Source organism: Halichoerus grypus, chromosome 8 (assembly GCF_964656455.1).
Source record: "Halichoerus grypus chromosome 8, mHalGry1.hap1.1, whole genome shotgun sequence".
Taxonomy (NCBI): Eukaryota; Metazoa; Chordata; class Mammalia; order Carnivora; family Phocidae; genus Halichoerus; species Halichoerus grypus.
Window position 1 is genome coordinate 116,253,909 of NC_135719.1, and position 22,042 is coordinate 116,275,950.

Consider the following 22,042-nt stretch of genomic DNA (forward strand, 5'->3'; position numbering starts at 1 on the left):
TCTAAGTCTCTTTATCTGTAGTTTCTTTATCTGTAGAATGTAGGTAATCAGGCTAGTTCTCCCTGTCTCAGGAGGTGGATATCAGTGGGCATGGAAATGAGTTAAGGTACAGAAAGAAGTTTGTAAAACGTGGGCCACTAAACCTATATTTGGTTTTCCTACTTCGGTGAAGCCCTGTTTGGACATAGCCTGTGCAAGAGGCAATCATCTGTTATCTGCCACCAGCATTATAAAAAGACTTCAAACAAAATTTTTCTTGTGCAACATTTAGTAGTATTATCATCAAAGTCTCTGTGCCTCAAATTTTGATGCCATAGAAAAGAGAGCACCTTAAAATGGCTTTCGAGTGGCACTGAGATCATGACCAACAAGATAAAAATGAATTTTAAGTCTTAACAGAAAACTTAAAACACTTGGTTCTGACTTTTGAATATATGTCGTCAGCATCTGAGCTGTGCGGCTGGAGGTGGTTATCAGATGTCAGTTTCAAAACTTCAAAAGCAGGTGTGTTGCCTGAATAGACTCTGGGATGGAAAATGCATGAAATACTTGGCAGGACCCTGCCATTCTTCAGAAGCATTTCAGCTCCTAGAAGGAACATTTCCAGAGGTAATGACGCTCTAGTCATGCTGTCTAGATGCCTGGAAAGGTACAACTGATCTCTTTGCCCTCTTATTATATTGAGCATAACTCTAAGATAAATCTGAATCCTCTGGGGGCAGGAAGCTGCTGCTTACTTCTTTGTTAGCCTCGGGATGCAGATGTACCCTCTGAACAGCTAAGAGAATGCAATGGAAAATAGCATTTTAAACCTCATTGTGTTAAGGAACTGTTCATATTTGCCCACCTCATAGAAGCCTGATGATTTCCCCAGAAGATCAAGTCCCTTGAAGTGCAACCTGTGATTCTGTTAAATTTGAACTATTTTTTTTTTTAATGAAATCATTGTTCTAAGACTTTTAAATAAGTTTGCGGACTTAAAAGGCAGATGACTTGTAAAGCCCATCTAACTTACAGATTTCTTTAGGTCATTCTTAGTCCTCTGCGTCATGGAGAGATTTGCATCTGTTTTGATCGGCGGACATCTGTAGGCCATGGAACATAGTGTCTGTGTGGCCTCTGGAGTTGAACAAACCTTGTTCAGTGCTGGTTCTGCACCTTATGGGCTGAGTGGCCATTGCATTCTGACCCCTGTGTATAAAATGGCATAATTAAAACTTCTCAGGGATACAATAGGGACACCTGGGTGGCTCAGTCAGTTAAGTGTCTGCCTTTGGCTCAGGTCACAATCCCTGGGTCCTGGGATTCAGCCTCACATCTGGCTCCTTGCTTAGCAGGGAGCCTGCTTCTCCCTCTGCCTGCCGCTCCCCCTACTTGTGCTCTCTCTCTCTCTCTCTCTCTCTGTCAAATAAATAAATAAAATCTTAAAAACAAAAACTTCTCAGAGATACTCTAAAGACGAAGTCTCTTGCACTGAAGGCTTAGAAAATTAGAACTCTTTTTAAAAAAATTTTTTAAGATTTTATTTTTAAGTAATCTGTACACCCAACATGGGGCTCGACCTCATGACCCCGAGATCGAGTCGCATGCTCTTCTGACAGCCAGCCAGGAGTCCAGGACCTTTTTTTTTTTTTAAACAAATGTGGGAAGTTTTATTTACGCCTACAGGATCAAGTGGGAAAAGAGAGTTATAGATAGGAGTGGTGGAAAGGACATTACAAGTAGAATTCTTTAGTAATTTTAAAAGTCTTAAGTTAATTGGAAAATAGGAAAAGTAATATTTTGATCAGAATTTATTTTTTAAGCTGAAATTTAAATAACTGTCAGGATAAGTGTCATTAGCTGAACCCAGTGGTGGAAGGTAATTGCTTTTAGACAGAGTTCTCTTCTGGGGGTCATTGTATTGCAGTTTTAAAGATTTTCTTTTCTTTTCATGAAGTTGGATTAGTGACGTACTGTTTTAATTTACACTTGTAAAGTCCTCTTCCTTTCTCCCTATTGAATCCTTCCATTTAGAAGACTCTAGGGACCTAAGGGATGATGAAGAAATGTTTTCTTATCCCCTTCAAACCTAGTTGCAATGTAAAGTGCTTACTGGGGCCAGGGAGGAGCACAGTATTTCTGAGGCTGACTGAGGGGTTGGTGGGGACTGCCAAGGGAGAGTGTCGAAGAGAGGAAGCTCTTCTAAGGGAAGCATGTCTGCCCAATTCCAGCCCGATGTGCCACGTGAGAATGCAGACCCAGGTTGCTCCATCTCCCAGTTTTCTCAGAGTCCCAGGAAATCCTGATTTCTATGTGAAATTTCCTGATTTTCAAAATAGTCTTCAGGTCACACAAAACTTGTCCACAAGCTGAATGTGCCCTATAGACTGCCAGCTTGTTTTTTGCTTTTAGGTGGACGAATTTTAACTATTCAGTCTAAAGCTGTAAATTTTTGTTTTCTGTTTGTATGTATAAGTCTATAGAACAGAAAGAAATGTGCCATAGAAATTGCATTAGTCAGACACTCTCATCATGAAAGATGATCAATAAAACATGAATCATGTTTCTTCGGCCACACTGCAAGAGTCTTGAGGGTTAGGAGAGTGTTAAACTTTCTTCAGTAGCCTCTACTGTAGGTTTTTAATGAAGTATTTGTGAATAGATTGGCTTCATTTTTAAATAATTAATTCTGTGACTTTACCTTTTTTTAGCAAATAAAAAGGAACATTGATGAAAAGCATGCCCGGCTTTACCAAACTCTGAATGAAGGCAAGCAGCTGGTGGCATCCGTGAGCTGTCCTGAACTAGAGGGCCAGATTGCAAAGCTAGAAGAGCAGTGGTTGGCCCTAAACAAGAAGATCGACCATGAACTACACAGACTGCAAACACTTCTCAAGCATCTGCTCAGGTATGTTTTCTTAGGGATGGATTGCACTCAAATTTCCACATGGAGAAAGACCTCAGAGGGATCATGTGGTCAACCACATTTTACATGCGGTCTCCCTGTTGTAAGGTTTTTCATCAACAATTAAAGCTCTTGGGTCCCTCTTCTGGGCTAAGTGGGATCTAAGTTTTCTGAGGTTGGTTTGCTAGACTCAAGGTAATATGTAATCAGCTCTATGAAAACTAGGAATTATGTTCTAAAGTTATACACGTTGCCTTTACGCCATGATGTCGCTCTTTCCTATTCTCCTCCCAAAGTTTTTAAATTAAAAAATACTAATTTTAGCTAACAGAATAGTTTGAAAAAGTCTTCAAAGTTCCTCAGAGAATTTTGTTTAGTGGACCTAATCCCCTTGAGGAAGAGAGAGAACATAGAACATTTGAATCTCCTCATCCCCACCTCATAGGGAACTAACTATCTTAACCTAGTTAAGAGTTTAAAGTTTAAAAGTTACAAGAGGAGTAGCATTTTCCTTGGATATTTTCCTTCACCTCCAATAAATATGTTGGTATCAAGCCAACAAGAGTTTATTGTTATACAACTTATACAAATGCTCGTTGTATTTTTACTATAAACATATCTGTCAAGAACATTTAGTGAATAAAAATAATTGCTGTCCTTACCCATGGGTTTATTTATTTATTTCATTTTATTTTTTTATTATGTTATGTTAATCACCATACATTACATCATTAGTTTTTGATGTAGTGTTCCATGATTCATTGTTTGCGTATAACACCCAGTGCTCCATGCAGAATGTGCCCTCTTTAATACCCATCACCAGGCTAACCCATCCCCCCACCCCCCTCCCCTCTAGAACCCTCAGTTTGTTTCTCAGAGTCCATAGTCTCTCATGGTTCGTCTTTACCCATGGGTTTATTTTTGCATAGCTGTAATAAGGAAATGTTTTAGACCTTAAAAATACCCATTTTGTTCTAGATTCTTCATAAGAGAGTTATAGAAGATGCTAGGAGCATCAGTTTTGGGGCATGGGATAACAGAGGGTATCCTGACTTTCTGAATAATAAAATAAGAAGAAAATATGCCGATGATGCATATCCTCCAGAGAGTAATTTCTAACTTACTTTCTCTCTCACTGTGCTTCTGTTAGTTATACCAGAGATTCGGATCAGTTAACCAAGTGGTTGGAATCTTCTCAGCAAACTCTGAATTACTGGAAAGAACAGTCCCTCAATGTGTCTCAGGACTTGGATACAGTCAGAAGCAACATAAACAACTTTTTTGTAAGTTGTAATAGAATATGCTCAGATAATTATTTTTGGAAATAAATATCAGGGGGACATGACCAGGGTTGATAGTGATAGTCTCCCTAATCATTTGTGGATAAGGGATAAGACTTGGGCTAATGGCATTCGTCAAACTTAGAGCTATTTATTTATACTGGTCATTTATATATTTAAAATAATGATACAGTAGATTTTTAATTGACCCTACAAAATGTATATAAATTTAAAACTTCCTCTGACACGGGGCATGCTTTATAAATGCAGGAAATAACTCCCTGCTTCCCCCTAAAAAACACATGGTTTTAAACTGTCATACGCAGAACTGATATTTCTATGAAAATGTTGTTCTATGGCTTTGAGATTTTTCTTAAAGTATTACTTTTGTAATATAAATTTATTCCTTTCCTGTATTTTTTCTCTCTTCTCCAATTTCATATTTTATAGCAACGATCACTCACCTTGGTATTAAAATGTAATTATTTTAAAATATACTTGAAAACCCCTGTAAAGACAAAGGAAAGATTTCAAATATTTTAGTTAAAAATTACTTGCATTTAGTTCATTTCATGTGAACTTTGTGTGCTGTTTCTTTTAAAGTTGAAGTGATTTGGGGGCGGGGCACCTGGGTGGCTCAGTCGGTTAAGCGTCTGTCTTCGGCTCAGATCATGGTCCCAGGGTCCTGGGATCGAGCCCTGCATCGGGCTCCCTGCTCCGCGGGAAGCCTGCTTCTCCCTCTCCCACTCCCTCTGCTTGCGTTCCCTCTCTCGCTGTGTCTCCCTCTGTCAAATAAATAAATAAAATCTTAAAATTTTTTTTAAAAAGTTGAAGTGATTTGTCTATTTTTTTAAAATATTAATTAAGCCACTTAAGGGACAGGAATTCCATTTCTTTTGTTCCTCGTCCTCTATCTAATGCCTGGAACAGTGCCTGACATTTAGTAGGAAAAAGCTGTGTGTGTACGTGTACACACGAGCATGTGTGTGCACACGTGCCCTTATGAGCATACACACACACACACACACACACACACACACGTATAGATACATGTGCAAACATTTGTGATGTGAATCGAGTTCAGTGATTTAGCTTCGGACTCTAACCAGTTATTCTGACTCTGTTATTCTTTGCTGTTTTCAAATTCTTAACATTTCTCAATGTTCCAACTGTTTACTCTAGGAGTTTTCAAAGGAGCTTGACGACAAGTCGTCCCTGAAGGCCGCGGTTGTAAGCACGGGGAACCAGCTTCTCCACCTGAAAGAAGCCGATGCGGCCACGCTGAGAGCTGCTTTAGCACAGTTTGAACAGAAATGGACCATGCTCATAACTCAACTTCCAGATGTTCAAGAAAAACTTCACCAGGTAGGTGTTTCAAGACGCAGCATTCGAATTAGCATTCACTTGTTAGCTCACAACTCCTTTAAAATTATTTCTCTGACTCAATAATTTTCATTGACACCGCCTATTTTCAGCGCTGGCACCACTGAATATAGGTCTTAATTACTGGCCTCTCCTCCAGTGGGATCTTTCTTAACAGAGAAATCAGGCTTAATTACTTTATTTCCCAGTTTATCTGCATCGCTGTGTTACTTTATGTGAAGGTCATTGTCATTGTTTTGGGGTCACTTATTCTAAGCCTGAATGCGGGGTTTGTTTTTGTGAGTCACCTGCATAATTATGGAGCGAGACCTTTTATCAAACCAGATATCATCTTTAGTGGATGCCCTTGATTCATTTTGTCAGCGGCAGGTAATTAAATGGAAATCATTTTGTCCTTGCAGCTTCAGATGGAGAAATTGCCATCTCGTAAAGCAATCACGGAAATGATTAGCTGGATGAACAATGTGGAACACCAAACTGCAGATGAAGACTCTGAGCGTTCACTGAGTTCTGCATCTCAAGTGAAAAATCTTCTTCAGAAGTACAAGGTAATTAAACAAAAAGAGCCAGAAGCCTTGTCATTAAATAAGAAGGCAAGTCAGTCAGAAGGGAAATACGGAACAAAGAGACACATAGGATGTGATTTAGAAAAACTCATTCTAGGGGCGAGGAATGAGATGTTGGGTGATTCTAGGCAGATGTTAGCATACTTCTTCCGCCTGGTTTCCTGTGGTAGCTCCCATCACCGCAGGACAGAATCCAAGCTTTTAACTGGCTCTGACCCCTCTTTACCTCTCCAGCCTCCTCTTTTTTTCATTACCCGCTAAGACCCTAGACTCTGCCAGAAGCAAATGAACCAGCTGTGTCTGGTGCTCTCCCCGCTCAGGCTTTGGTGCATGCTGCTTCAGGCTGGAATTCTCGTGCCCCACTTCTAGCTATAGAAATGCTCTCCATCATCTTTCAAGAGTCTGCTCAAGTATCGCCTGATTTGGAAATCTACTCCTGACTCTCCCTACCAGATGAGTTTACTTTCTGGGATTAGGTGTCTCCATGGTGCTATAACTATTTGCTTACTTGTCTGTCTCCCCGCCTTGACTTGGCTTCTTGAGAGAGGAGCTACCTTCACCTCCCTGAAATAGCACACCTAGCCCAATACCTGGCGTCCAGTAGATAGCAAGTAAATGTTCTTTGCGTAAGAAAATGCGCAAGGAAAATTTGATATCCTTCTACAAATAGATATGAAGGTGGCCTTCTCCGTGATGTTTGATTTCATGTAGATTTAACGAACATCGAACAAGCCACATACAAGCACTTACTGTGTGTCAGGCAAGTCCGCCACTAGGAACACAGGAGATAAATGAAGACTCTGGTCACTGCTTTCAAAGACCTCACAGGCTGATGGATCCAGCCTCTGGTAGACGGAGGATGAATACCTTGGTCACAAAGCATGATGTTAACAAGGATTTTTTTATATGCTAGCACATCCTCACTTCAGTGAGTAGTAGAATCTTTGGAGGGTCCACATATATGTATTTTTATAGGCTCTAGGAACCTAGCACATGCCGCATGGTTTCCTCCCTGATGCCTCCAGAGAAGTGTTAGAACTTTCCAGGATAAGCCCAACAGGTATCAGGCTCCACAGAAACATGCTTGGCCCCGGGGTGTTTTTAGCATTGCTATAGAACTTAAAGTCCTCCAAACCTGGAGAGTAGATTGTCCTCAGAAGAACAGAGCAGCGACCTAAACTGGCAAAGTTCCTTAATGTCCTGGGTTTTCTGGGGGAGTCTTAACTGGAGACGTCCCATCCTCTCGTTTCCACGAGCCTGCAGGGTGGCTCTGAATTCCGGTGGAGCTCTCAGGAAGCCACTCGCAGGAACCCGTTGTCAGTCCCTGCGTCTTGATTTTGGTTCAGATGATGCAGCCACCATACACGATGCCACCTTTGACTTTTCAGTCCGTTTGAAAATGGCGAGTCTCTGTTCTAGGCATGTGGAATTCTACAAGAGACTCTCCACTCAAAGACATTCGGTGGGATTGGAGGGGAGGGTAGAACATAACTCCAGATGGATGCCCCTTGATTAATGAATGCGAGTTTGGCGCTCCCTGGAGTGCACCAGAGGGGGAATCCGGTTCAACCTATTTCAGTTCAGGTTTTGGTTGTTTAATTTTGTTTGTTTGTTTTAGGAGTTCAGAATGGAAATGGACTACAAACAATGGATCGTTGACTTTGTCAACCAGTCATTACTTCAGTTAAGCACCTGTGATGTAGAAAGTAAGCGCTATGAGAGGACAGAGTTTGCAGAGCACCTGGGAGAGATGAACCGCCGATGGCAGCGGGTACATGGAACACTAAATAGAAAGGTGTGCTCATGGGTCACAGTTTGTGTGATTTGGCCTTTGCAAAATACCACTTTCTGAAAAATTTTAAAAAAGATATTCATATGGTTAACTTACAGTGAAGCCTGATAATCCTCTTCATGATAGCCCTTTTATGAAGCCTATGTTCTGGCATTCTCCATTGGTGCCTGTAAGAGCGTATGAAGAAGTTCTTATTTCTTTGAGATTTCTTAGTGGGAAATTGAGTTAGGCAAGTGAAGAGGAAAAATTTTATTTAAGAAGATGTCAAGGATTATGTGAGACTACTAAATGGTCGGAGATTTTGACATTTTCTGTGAAAGTAAATGTTCAAAAGTGGCAAAGCTATTACAGCTTTGAAAAGATTATGAAAAGGAAGAAAAATGTATGTGGCCTTTTGGTAGATTTTCATTCCATGACACTGAAAATATTAAGAAAACTCATTCTTGGAGAAATATTCAGTATTTATATATAATTGATAGTAACAATTGGTTGATTTCTTTATGTGTAGAGAATGCATACAAACGGATTTATACAATTAAGATTCAAGTGCATGAGTGGACAAAGAAAATGGACAGACAGTTCCCAAAAGAGAAAATTTATAATTAGCAAATCAACATGGAAAGATTACAACTTCAATTATCAGGCATTCAAAGTAAACATGTAACATTATACATTTATTAAATTAGAAAAATTTAGTAAGATAAAGATAAAAGCCTGAAGCTATCCCATTCATATGCAGATAATGGCTTACATACCCTTTTGGAAAGCATTTAGAAAACTTCAAGAACTAGAGTAATAATAATCTTATTTCTTAACCTAGCCATGCCACCTCTTACACATTTATCTTAAGTAGATAGCCCTTCAGAAAAGGAAAAAATTCGCACACAAAGTGTTCAACATTATTTATACTGGTGAAAAATGTAAAATGCCTTAATTTCCAACTATAAAGGAATAATTAATCAAATTATACTGTGTCCATTTGATAAAATATTGGGCAGCCCTTTAAATTAACATAAGGCATATGTCATAACCAACCAAGCAAGTGCCTATGACATTGGAAAAGGAACATAAAACTTTATACATACTGTGATTATAACCTAATAAAAATTGTGAGCATAGAAATGAGAAGAATCACAGATATTAAAAATAGTCATTATTTTATTAAACTGATTATTTGTGATATTTTTGATATTGACTTAATTTTTAAGCCACTCTAATGAAGAGTGTCTAGGGAAAGAAAGTTTTCTTAAGTTTTAAGTATATCAATAGATAGTGCAATGAAAAAAAATTGAATGTTAGCAACATGATTTTATTTTGTATAGGTATTATGGAACTCCAAAACAGCCAGCTTGCTTAGGTTAGCTTTCATTTCAAATGCTAAATGGGATTTTAATTCTATTTCCTAATTCATGAATCTTTATTCCAAAAGTAATTGGGAGGGGCGCCTGGGTGGCTCAGTTGGTTAAGCGACTGCCTTCGGCTCAGGTCATGATCCTGGAGTCCTGGGATCGAGTCCCACATCGGGCTCCCTGCTCGGCGGGGAGTCTGCTTCTCCCTCTGACCCTCCTCCCTCTCATGCTCTCTGTCTCTCATTCTCTCTCTCTCGCAAATAAATAAAAAAAAATCTTAAAAAAAAAAAAAAAAAGTAATTGGGAAATCTAATGCTAAATATGAGGAATCTGAGAAGAAACAAAATTATTTTATTAAAATTAACTGTCATGACATTTACATTTTAAAGCATGTGGTTTAAAATAAATTTTTATTATTTATAACTTATAGATACAACATTTAGAACAACTTTTGGAAAGTATCACTGAGAATGAAAACAAAATACAGATTTTGAACAACTGGATGGAGGCACAAGAGGAGAGACTGAAAACTTTACAAAAACCTGCAAGTGTGATCTCGGTGCAGAAGATGCTCCTGGACTGTCAGGTGAGAAGGCCCACGGCACCCACCTGTCCATGCGGCGTGGCCAGGCTGGTTATGTGGCCATGTTGTTTAGTCGCTGCTTCTGCCCCAAGGACTAGGGTAAGCGGCTGTACTTTCTGAGGGTCTCCTCCAAATCCTCAGGTACTTCCTTTGTTATATAAAATAATCCTCCATGGGTTTTACAAAATTGCAAAATGCTTTTTTTTTATGACAAGCAGAAGAAGGTATTTTCAGTTATTGTTGTTCCTAAGCCCTGAATGTTACTCCTGAAAGAGAACGTTCAAAGGGCATTTTGATTTGATGTTTTCCAATTTGTGTGTGTGTGTGTGTGTGTGTGTGTGTGTTTTTAATTAATATTTACAAAATTACTCCAAGGTTTCCATTATTTTTAGTGTTTCATTCTGTTTCTTCAGAGGAAAATGGTTTTCTTTTACCTGCTGTGTAATGTGTTCTGAAAGGACCACTTGTCCCTGGGAACCACTGTCTAAATCACATTTGAGCTTCAAGCTCTTGGCTGTGCCCTTGGTTTTGCTCAGTTGTCATTTGCCAGGTCACTTAGTCTCCGAGATGCCCTCCCCCGAGTGTAGGTTAGTCCTCCTCGAGTACTGCCGGATTGTGTCCCTCCCTACTGAAAACACTCTGGCTGTCCCTGTTGCTGTAGCTGGCCCGGGCTATGATGCCTCTGCACCGACTGCATGAGGGCATGACACGACTCCCCATCGGGGCTGGAAGGTCAGCTCACACCCCAGTTCTACGGAGAAGGTTCTAGAAGAATACTGGGCATGCTATGGGAGCAGCAACGCTCATTAGGAGAGATCTTTGCAAGTGGTCCTGTCCTGTTTCTAGCCATTTCCATTTAGAATTCCTTCAGCCACCTCGGGTTCAGCATAACTCTGGACTGGAAGCCGACGCTCCACAGGTCCGTGCTGCACCATCCTCCACCGGCCACCCTGGTTTCACTTGAGTTCTAAACTATCCACGGCATGGGGTGTCCTCACTGTTTTCCAGATGAGAAAATGGAGGCTTGGAGATTTGATGACTTAATGTCCGGTCAGACAGCCAATACCAGGCAGACATGGAACGGGGACTCCAGCTCCTGGACTCTTCCTACTATACCATGATGATAAGGACTTAGTACCTAGACTCTTCCAAAATCTAGATCCATGTAGTAATTGAAATTATTGCAAAAATTGAATTGAATGTATTGTGATTAAAATGTCTTTAGGTGTGATGTTATTTAATTATGTACCCTAATGGCGTTTTTACTTGAAAAGGGCAATCTCCTGTCTCTTACACCTCATTGTTCTGTAATATTGTGCATATGAAAACTTTTCCCTCTTGCCCTTTCAGGATATAGAAAATCAACTTGCAATTAAATCCAAAGCCCTGGATGAGTTGAGACAAAGTTACCTGACTTCGGAGAGTGGGACAATGCCACTGTTAGAAGACACAGCATCCAGAATTGATGGGTTATTTCAAAAAAGGAGCAGTGTTATCAACCAGGTACTAGAACTAAGTATACCCTTTCTCTTCATATATTCTTTCATCTTTTGTTGTTGTTGTTTAATCACAGAAACTCACACCATGCTAAAAACTGAGGAGTTGCTCAGAGAAATAGTAAAGCATTTCAAATCCCTTTTTTTTTTTTTTTTTTTGCACTGGATAATTAGAGGTAGAGCCACCAATTCTAACACCATTGGCAGGCTAGAAATCCGTCTGGTTATCTTTGTTTTGTCTAATATACTCACAGACAAAAATGTCTCCACCCCCAACCCAGCAGAGCATCTGGCACTGTTTCCTGGCCAGATACGTAGGAGCAGCTAAGAAAAAGCAAATCCAGGGAGGTGCCTCAGGGAGGCAGTGATCCTGTCTCCGGTAGCCTCTGTTAAGCTAGAAGCATGGTCAGCGTATGAAGAGCTCCAGAGGCAGGGAGAAGCATAGCATGTGGTGAGGAGAAAGAGGAAGAATGTAGAAGATGTCTGGTCATTTTATGAAAGACGTGTTTTGTTTTGTTTTTATTTTTATTTATTTGAGAGAGAGAGTGGCAAGAGAGAACACAAGCAGGGCGAGGGGCAGAGGGAAAGGAGGAGCAGACTCCATGTGGGACTCGATCCCAGGACCCTGGGATCGTGCCTGAGCCGAAGGCGGACGCTTAACTGACTGGGCCACCCAATCGCCCTGAAAGACATGTTAAAGTCTGCATCTTCCCCTTCCAGGAGTAGAGCACCAAAAGAGCAAAGACCGGCATCTCTAGATATTTCAACTTTGGCGGTTCCCCACAAATGGAGAGAAAAACTATAAATGTTAGCCAATTATAGAGGTGTGTCCATACTTACCAGAGGTCCTTATTGTGGATTTATTTGTTGTCTACTAAAATCTACTTTTGACCATTTGTTCTAAGAGGGAATTGGGATAACGTTTTATGAATGAAACTCGTAGGTGACCCTCAGCCTCCTTACTCCCCCAGAACTCAGGCAGGAAAATAGAGATGAGCTTAACATATCTTGTGTGAGTCATTTGTTAAACATACCTTCTGTGAGGTACTAGACTCACTGCCAATAGTACAAAGATAAACAAGAAAATAAATGGGTCCTACCCTCAAAGAGCTCATAGGCTACTAGAAGATACGTACTTGAACAGATAATCACAACACAGTGAATTATAATAAAAATGTTGGGGTAAAAAAGATTGAGATAATGCAAGTAAAAAAAACATGCAGATGGTACTACCATAGAAGGTAGACATATGCATAAATGGAATAGAGTTAAGAGTCTAGAAATAAACCCTCACATTATAGTCAACTAATTTTTAGACCAGGATGCCAAGACAATTCTGAGGTGGGGGGATGGTCTTTTCAAAAAATGGTACTAGAATTGCTGTATATCCACATTCAAAAGAATGAGGTTAGACCTATACCTTCACACCATATATAAAAATTAAATGGATCAAAGATATAAGCGCTAAAACTACAAAACTCTTAGAAGAAAACCTAGGCCTCAATCTCCATGACTGGATTAGGCAATAGTTTCTTAGGTATGATACCAACAGCACAAGCAACGAAAGAAAAAATAAACTGGACTTCATCAATGCTAAACACTTTTGTGTTTCAAAGGACACCATCAACAAAGTGAAATGACAAACCACAAAATAGAAGAAAATATTTGCTTATGTAGGGGCTTGCATCTACAATATAGAAAGGACAGATAACCCAAGGGAAAACATGAGCAAGTGATCTGAATAACTATTTCTGTAAAGAAGATATAAATGGCCAATAAGTACATGAAAAGATGCTCAATATTATTAATCAAGGAAATACAAATCAAAGCCACAATGAAATACTACTTCACACCCCCTCATCGTGGTAATAATAAGGCAGACAGTAACAAATGTTAGCAAGGGAATGGAGACATTGAAACTCCCATCCACTGCTGGTGAATGCAGAATGGAGTAACTGCGTTGGAGAACAGTGTGGCAGGTCCTAGAGTTAATGTATGACTTAGCAACTTTACTCCCAAGGATCTCCCCAAGAGAAATGAGGACATATGTCCACACCAAAAACTTGTACATGAATGTTCATAGCAGGATGATTCATAATAGCCAAAAAGTAGAAACGATCCAAGTGTCCCTCGACTTATGAATGGATAAATAAGTGGTATATCCATGCAATGGGATATTATTCAGCCATAAGAAGGAATGAAGTACTGATACTTGCTACAACATTGATGGCCTTAGAAACATCATACTAAGTGAAACGAAGGAGTCACCAAAGTCCATATATTGTAGGATTCCATTTATATGAAATGTCCAGAATAGACAAATTCTCTAAAGCCAAAGGTAGATCATGGCTGGGGAAGGGTTGGGGAAGAACGAGGAGTGACTGCCAGTGGGTATGGGGTTTCTTTTCGGGGTGATACAAATGTTCTAAAACTGATTATGGTGATTGCATACTTTTAAATAAGTGAATTATATGAAATGTGAGTTATATCTCAATAATGCTATTTTTAAAATTTTTTTTTATTTTTTAAAGTAGATCTCTATACCTAACGTGGGGCTTGAACTCGTGACCTCTGAAATCAGAGTCACGTGCTCTACTGACTGAGCCAGCCAAGTGCCCCAAAGTTATTTCTTTAATGCAGAAAATACAAAACCTAGACCGTCCATAGATAAGTACTCCAAAGTCAGTAGAGCCTCATCTTTAAGAGCAAGGGCTTTGATTCTCTGTCTAAATAAAAATCCTGGCAGCCCCATTTTCTATCTGTGTCCCAGGGCAGGTACTTCACCTCTCTATGCCTCAGTCTTCTGGTCTGTAAAATAGGGATGATAGTACTTCTGACTTTCTAGCAATCCCTATATGGCAGTCAGTGCTGCCCTACTGGCTGATTCTACTTCGAACATTCTGAAAATGTTCCTCCTTGTTTCTGGTGTAGTGAATTTTGCTTCATGGCCTTCTTATCCTTTCCCTCACACCACATGTGCCATTTCTTTTCCATGAAGCTGTGATAGTCTAAGGGTTGCCCTTCAGAGCACCGGTGGTTGTGCCAACCTTGTATGTGGAAGCCATGAAGGCCTCTGTGGCCTGGACCGTGGTGGTGCCTTGTGTAGTCATGTGCCTATAGCACCCTTCTATCTGAAACCTCCCTGCCACCCGGACAAGTCCCAGCTTCTGTCTATAAGGAGTTCCCTTCCTACCTCCTTTGTTTCCTTACTAGCTTTTATTCTTTCTTAATGATGGATTCTTTTCCTGAGCCATTGAGCACTTACAAACACATTCAGCCTACCCAGTTGCCAATGTGAGACTGACATTTTAGCATCCCAGGTTGTTTTTTATCTGTCTTGTTTGGGGCAGGGTTTGAGGAAATCTGCCTGTCAACACCGATGTGCGTCCTCCGTGTGGATGTTAAGCAGAGAACAGAGGGCCTGAATGCAGAGGGCCTCAAAGCCACAATGAAATACTACTTCACACCCCCTCATCGTGGTAATAATAAGGCAGACAGTAACAAGTGTTAGCAAGGGAATGGAGACATTGAAACTCCCATCCACTGCTGGTGAATGCAGAATGGAGTAACTGCGTTGGAGAACAGTGTGGCAGGTCCTAGAGTTAATGATTTTCTCTTAATGATTTTCTATATATGTTTCCCCTTCTCATATAGGTCAAATTTTACATCTAAAATTTGACATCCCATCACAAATAAACCTGTCCAGTTGGGCCAACATAGTGATCACACTCCATTTCTACTCAGATCCTTATTTTAAATTGAGATACCACCCTTTGAGTATATAATACAGTGGTTTTTAGTATATTCACAGAGATACACAACCATTACTAGTAATTCCAGGGCATTTTTGTCAACTCAAAAAGAAACCCCCATTATTCCTCATTCCTCCCTTCCCTCAGTCCCTGGAAACACTAATCCACTTTCTATCTCTATGTATATGCCTATTCTGGATATTTCCTACACATGGAATCATACAACATGTGGTCTTCTCTATCTGTCTTTCACTTAGCATGTTTTCAACATCAATATTAAAGTCTGTATCAGAACTTTATGGATGAGTCACATTCCGTTGTATGGATATGGCACACTTAGTTTATCCACTGATGGACATTTGTGGGTTGTTTTCACTTTCAGGCTATCATGACTCATGCTGCTAGGGACGTTTGTGTACAGGCTTTTGTATGAACATATACACAGACATATACAAATACAAAATCCATTTCTCTTGGGTATATACCTGCGAGTGGAATTAGTGGGTCATATGGTAACTCTATACTTAACTTTTTGAGGAACTGTCAAACATTTTTCTACAGAGGCTGCACCATTTTATGTTTCCACCAGCAATGTATGAGGGTTCCAATTTTTCCACACTCTCGCCAACACTGGTTATTATCCATCTTTGATTATAGACATCTTAGTGGATGTGAAATGACCTCTCATTGTGGTTTTGATTTATACATCTCTAATGACTGGGGATGTTTTTTAGAGAGATACCTATTCAGTTCTTTGCCCAATTTAATTCTTTGGGTATTTGTCTTTTTATATTTTGAGCTATAAATGTTCTTTATGCAACATATAAAAATATATATACTTACATATTCTCAGTTGTATCTGAGATCATTTACGTGCTTCAGCCTCTCACAATTATCAAACATACTAACGGATAAAATATGCCCACCATTGCATTTCCTCCTAGTTTGTATTTGCCTATTGTTTTGACTGAGCACGTGCCTCTCCAGTTTATGCTGACTCAAGTGCCAGGTAACAGAGGTAACATTTCACACTAACAATGCTTTACAGTTTTCAGAACATTTTCACAGACACTATGTTGTTTATGTTTTTATTTATTGTATCTGTTTTGTGAGTAGGGGAACTGACTCAAGGGTTAAATAACTTGCCCAAGATCAGAAAGCTCACAGGTTGTCACCGAAATGTATGCTCACAGATTCTGATTCCCCACCCACTGTTCTTTCTCTGGGCTGTCTCCTGCTGGGCTGAACTCTGTCCATGCCAATCCTTTTGGCCTCAGGGCTCTGTTCCATTCACCTGTTCTAAAACTTAGTCCTCGCCAATATCTTTCGTTCATTGACCTAACCCTTCTCACCTCGGTTAATCACTGACACTCCTCCAGTGCTCTCAAACTGAAATGCCTAAATTAGATCCCGTGGTAGAATCCTTAGAAGGGAACAAAATGATGAGAGAGCCTCTTCTTAATGATTTTCTATATATGTTTCCCCTTCTCATATAGGTCAATGAGCTCAAGACCTCCATGCAGTCTGTTTTACAGGAGTGGAAGGTTTATGATAAACTATATGAGGAAGTGACGATGATGACAATCCGATTCTGGTACTGCATGGAGCACAGCAAGCCTGTGGTTTTGTCATTAGAAGCCTTAAGAAGCCAGGTGCAGAACCTTCAGGTAAATTAACCAGATCTTGGCATAGTGCATCCGCTGTTGGCAGAAAATCTCCAGTGGAATCAAGCACAGAAATGGACACAATTGCCTTGGTGCTGTCCACAGAGAAGCACAAAAAGGTATTTTAAATAACCTGCCCTCTTCTCTCAGTCTCTTCAAGACGAAGCCGAGAACAGTGAAGGAAGTTGGGAGAAACTGCAGGAGGTGATTGGAAAACTCAAAGATCGCTGCCCCTCGGTTGCTGAGATAATTGAAGAGAAATGCCAAGATACGCACGCCAGGTGTGCTTTAAGATACCGTTTGTTTATTTATTTGACAGAGAGAGACACAGCAAGAGAGGAAACACAAGCAAGGGGGAGTGGGGGAGAAAGAAGCAGGCTTCCCGCAGAGCAGGGAGCCCGATGCGGGACTCGATCCCAGGACTCTGGGATCGTGACCTGAGCCGAAGGCAGATGCTTAACGAGTGAGCCACCCAGATGAACCAAGATACCGTTGGAATAACAGAGCAGATATCTTTATCTCAATGATATGTGGTCAGTGACGTGACAGAGGCTTTGTAAAGTCTTCATAGTCGTCAGGTAATAACTGGATTTGTGCTATTCTGGCTTCTTCTACTTTGAAGCATCTAGTTTATGTAAGATGTGATTTTGGGAAGGCCATTTCTTGCCTTGTAGCCAGGGTGGCCACACTGCCCAGTGTGAGCCTCAGGGACACCAAAATCCCAGGCAGAGACAGGCTTACAGGGTAGTCAGATGGACAGTCTGTTTCACTGGAAACATAAGATGGAAGAAAGGAGATGTTATTATTCCTCTTGGGGAGGTGATTTGTGAGGTTGGAAAGAATTCTTTGATGAACTGCTTATGGTAGGAAGCTCCTTCTAAGGAATGTGGCCCTAGTTAATTGCAAGGCTTTTATTTTGCTGCGTATCAGGACATGAAATGCGGCCTAAAGATAATTTGCTCTGGTGACAAAGACATGTAAGCTACCCTCCATGCCCTTCTCTACCCTTCCTCCATGCAGATTAAGCATCTTGGTGAATCCACTTTGAACAAGTGTTGAACAAGGGACACCAAATTTAGATACCCTGCAGTGGCACCCTCAGCTCATGACCCAGTCCTTACTGGGAGAAAGGAAGGAGGGAGAGTAAGGAGGCACATGGACATGTATCCGATGCCACTTCTGGTATCAGGACCACCCTCAAAACATGGCAGTGCGGTTTGCTATTAAAGGGACTCATTTGTTGCGACAGCACATACACATTCTATTGTTGGCACAAGAATATATCAAAAGGCTTGTTGGAAAAGGTTGGAGAAAATAGCACCAAAATGTTAATGGTCATTAGCTATACATTAAAGTCAGTTGGTTTTGTTACCTTCTTCTTTATAGATAAGTAGGCAAGGAGGTAGGTAGGAAAGTGGGTAGATAAGCTAGATACAGAGGTAGGGATAGATAGATTTAAACATACACGTTTTGTGGGGTTTTGTTTTTATTTTATAATGAGTGTATGTTGTATTTATAATTGGGAAAAAATATTGTTAAGAAAAAACACTATTCTGGGATGCCTGGGTGGCTAAGTTGGTTAAGTGCCTGACCTCTGCTTAGGCCATGATCCTGGGGTCTTGGGATCGAGCCCCACGTCGGGCTCCCTGCTCAGCAGGGAATCTGCATCTCTGTCTGCCTCTGCTGCCCCCCCTGCTTGTGCTCTCTCTCTCACAAATAAATAAAATAAGATCTTAAAAAAGAAAAGAAAAAACACTGTTCTGATAAGATTTTTAAAATGCATAAAAATAAAGCGATTGTGCCATTTTTCACCTTTTCCATCTGTTTAGCAGGGTTAAGGATATTATGAAATAAGCATTTTCTTTTTTTCTTTTTTTTTTTAATTTATTTGACAGAGAGATAGCACAAGTAGGCAGAGCGGCAGGCAGAGGGAGAGGGAGAAGCAGGCTCTCTGCTGAGCAGGGAGCCCGATGCGGGGCTCGATCCCAGGACTCTGGGATCATGACCTGAGCCGAAGGCAGCCGCTTAACCAACTGAGCCACCCAGGCACCCCGAAATAAGCATTTTCATGTGCTTCAGGTGAAAATAATGCTTCCAGAAAGCTAGTTTGACCATATATATACCCATAACCTTAAAAATGCTTACATATTTTTATTCCTTGACCAAAGTAATTCTCTCAGAAATCTAGTTTAAGGCCAATGTCTTGAAATGCAGAAAAAGGCCTTTTGAACAAGTTGTATTTGAGCATTAGGTTTGAAAGCAAAAATTGAAAATTACTTCAGTATCCACACTAAACTCGAATTTAGTAATTAAACAAAAACCAGACTATTTAAAGACTATTATGTACAGCCATTTCAAATTAGACTCACTTATTTTTTATTAATAACACGGGGAAATCTTTAAGTCCTATGGGAAAGATACTACAGTCTGTCTGTATGTGGAATAAAAACGATTTCCGTTATTCCTGCTGTTATATAAGGAACATGTTGCTTTTGTAATTAGAAAATAAATTTGGGGCGCCTGGGTGGCTCAGTCGGTTAAGCATCTGCCTTTGGCTCAGGTCATGATCCCAGGGTCCTGGGATCGAGCCCCAAATCAGGCTCCCTGCTCAGTGGGGAGCCTGCTTCTCCCTCTGCCTGCTGCTCCCCCTTCTTATGCTCTCCTCTCTCTCTCTCTCTCTCTTTCTCTCTCTCTCTCATTCTCTCTGACAAATAAAATATTAAGTAAAAAAAATAAATTTGGCATAAGCACAATTTAAATAAGGCCTATTTAACGACCCCCCTCTCTAAACCAGGAGCCCCTCCCATGTGGAGGTTTCATCAGGCATGCAGTTCAACACATTCTCTATCTTTGCCTTACAGACATTCGAAATACAATAAATCTTGGGACACCTGGGTGGCTCAGTTTGTTAAGCGTCAGCCTTCGGCTCTGGTCATGATCCCAGGGTCCTGGGATTGAGCCCCGCATCAGGCTCCCTGCTCCGCGGGAAGCCTGCTTCTCCCTCTCCCTCTCCCCCTGCTTGTGTTCCCTCTCTCGCTGTGTCTCTCTCTCTCTGTCAAATAAATAAAAATTTAAAAATCTTAAAAAAAAAAAAAAAAAAGAAATACAATAGATCTTGCCAATCACAAATTTGGTAGTTTTTGTTGAGAATTATAAAGTCAACGAAATATCCTAATTTGGACTTCTGTTTATATAGTGGTGATGCATTAATAAACAACCCATCTGCTCTTGACTTACTGGTAGAATGTGTGCATTGTGCTTTTGCTGCACTGGGACGGAGGGTCTGAGGGTCCTGTTGTTCATGTTGTTCTGACAGGTGGGCCCAGGTAAACCAAGACCTTGCAGACCAGTTGCAGAAGGCGCAGAGTCTGCTACAGCTCTGGAAGGCCTGTAACAGTGCTCACACTGAAGCTGCAACGAGGCTGGAGCAGCAGGAAGCGAAGTACCAACAGCTTGAAAACATCAACATGTCTGGAAACAACCTGGCCGAGATCCTGACCCCAGCCCTGCAGGATGTGAAGGTGGTTGCAAAGCCCATTGGGAAAACCAAGGCCAAGAGAGCCCAACAGACAGGGCCATGACCCGGGGACTAGACAGACCACAGGGACAAAGAAGTGGATCAGGACAGATTCATGAGCAGCCCGTGTAGGACACAAATAAGCCTGGAATGTGCAGGGTTGGGAGAGCCAGGTGGCAGCTCAGAGGCGAGGTCTAGGCAGCAGGTAGCTGGGTCAAAAGCACCTGACAGCACCTTGTTCCAAGTTTCCCCTTTCATTCTAGCAGAGAAATCTCAAAAACCTCATTCAAGGTCTCAGATAAAGGCAAAAGTATCTCAAATGAGTGTGATCATCTGTACTCATCTACACATCTACACACTCTCGCTTTAGAAATAATCATGGACTCATGCCACATTAATATGGCTTTTCTGTGGGTGTAATTATTTTTGGACAATATTTAAGAGTTGTATAATTTTATCCTATTATAGTAATGAGTGCCCAGAAAATGAATACTCTCTAGTTTTAAACTGGGTGACCAGATGCATTGTGTATCTTCTGATACTATAGGTCAAATAAAAAAGTATTAATCAACTTAGACAACCCAACAAATACGATCTGTATTTCAGATTAACTTCTACCTGATCTGTTGTTTAAACAAATTTCACACACACCTTATTTATAGAGTAGCCCTAAAATCAGCTTGATTAATGAGATTCTGCAGTCTCTGCAAATGAGTCCATTTATGTCATAAAATCTCAGACACAGGACAGAGTTGCATTGCTTCATAAAATAGCCTTAAGGGGATCCCTAAAGTGTTCAGTGATTAGAAACATGAAACAGAGGAACCTACCCGGGTGGTCTCCAGTTTCTGTACACTGGAAGGCCCAAACTCTATTGATCGGTTGTCAGTTTTAGCTCTGAACTGACATATTTCTGAAGATCACCAGTGATGTGCATCATATAATGAAAGCTTAGCTTTTTCAGCTCTTTAAAATAAATAATAACAAAAAGCCACACCCACAATTTTAGAGCAGAAATTCTCCTAGATATTGATGGAGTGGCAGGGATGGGAATTTGTGTTATAGGAGGAGGAAATGTTTTCTGATCACTGTTTCTTCTCCAGGAGCTGCAGCATGATGTGCAGAAGACAAAAGAAGCCTTTCTCCAGAATTCCACTCTCCTGGATCGACTTCCGCAACTCCCAGAGTCCAGCACCCACATGCCCCGCTCTACACAACTGCACTCCCTTCAGAAGGCTTCTTACTTGGAAAAGATGCTCCTTGTGAAGGCTAATGAATTTGAGGTTCATCTCATTTTTCCATTCAAGTTGTATTCTCGAACATTTGCAGGCTACCCTCAATTCCTTATATCCTATGAAGTAATAGTTATTAGTGCTTTATGGACTGCTCCTCAGGGAAACTACAGAATAAAGATGTCCCAAACATAAAAATGCACTCACATGACTGTTCAATCACATGGGCAATGGGCAGATCTTAGGCAAACATCTGTTCTTCATTGAACATGTTAGTTTATGAAATGAGCTGTTAGATTCCTTACACTGTTCAGATCTCATAGTTATTTGGATCTCCAAATGGGGTACTCGAGTCATAGAAGTAACTGCTTAAAGCTTAACCATCTGTTGTACTCTTTATTCACGTTTTGAAAAACCTTTAGTGCATGAGCTGTTAAAAAGCACAGAAGGCCACAGAACTCCAATATCACATCTCAATATCAACAAGAAGAAAACATTTAACTAGCAGGACTCAGGGAGCAGAGTACTCACTATCCCTCCT

General features: G+C 40.6%; 1 protein-coding gene across 6 annotated transcripts in view; it reads left to right on the forward strand.

The window, feature by feature from the left end:
* Window positions 1-22,042, forward strand: part of SYNE2 (spectrin repeat containing nuclear envelope protein 2) — a 315,251-nt gene that overhangs the window by 234,936 nt on the left and 58,273 nt on the right. For all 6 annotated transcript variants that reach the window (XM_078053796.1, XM_078053797.1, XM_078053799.1 and 3 more), the window contains 11 exons: window positions 2,694-2,890; window positions 4,038-4,170; window positions 5,350-5,532; window positions 5,952-6,098; window positions 7,735-7,911; window positions 9,688-9,843; window positions 11,191-11,343; window positions 16,585-16,755; window positions 16,903-17,033; window positions 20,069-20,273; window positions 21,373-21,552. In XM_078053796.1, coding sequence (XP_077909922.1) covers window positions 2,694-2,890; window positions 4,038-4,170; window positions 5,350-5,532; window positions 5,952-6,098; window positions 7,735-7,911; window positions 9,688-9,843; window positions 11,191-11,343; window positions 16,585-16,755; window positions 16,903-17,033; window positions 20,069-20,273; window positions 21,373-21,552 — 1,833 coding nt within the window. The remainder of the gene's footprint in view (window positions 1-2,693; window positions 2,891-4,037; window positions 4,171-5,349; window positions 5,533-5,951; window positions 6,099-7,734; window positions 7,912-9,687; window positions 9,844-11,190; window positions 11,344-16,584; window positions 16,756-16,902; window positions 17,034-20,068; window positions 20,274-21,372; window positions 21,553-22,042) is intronic.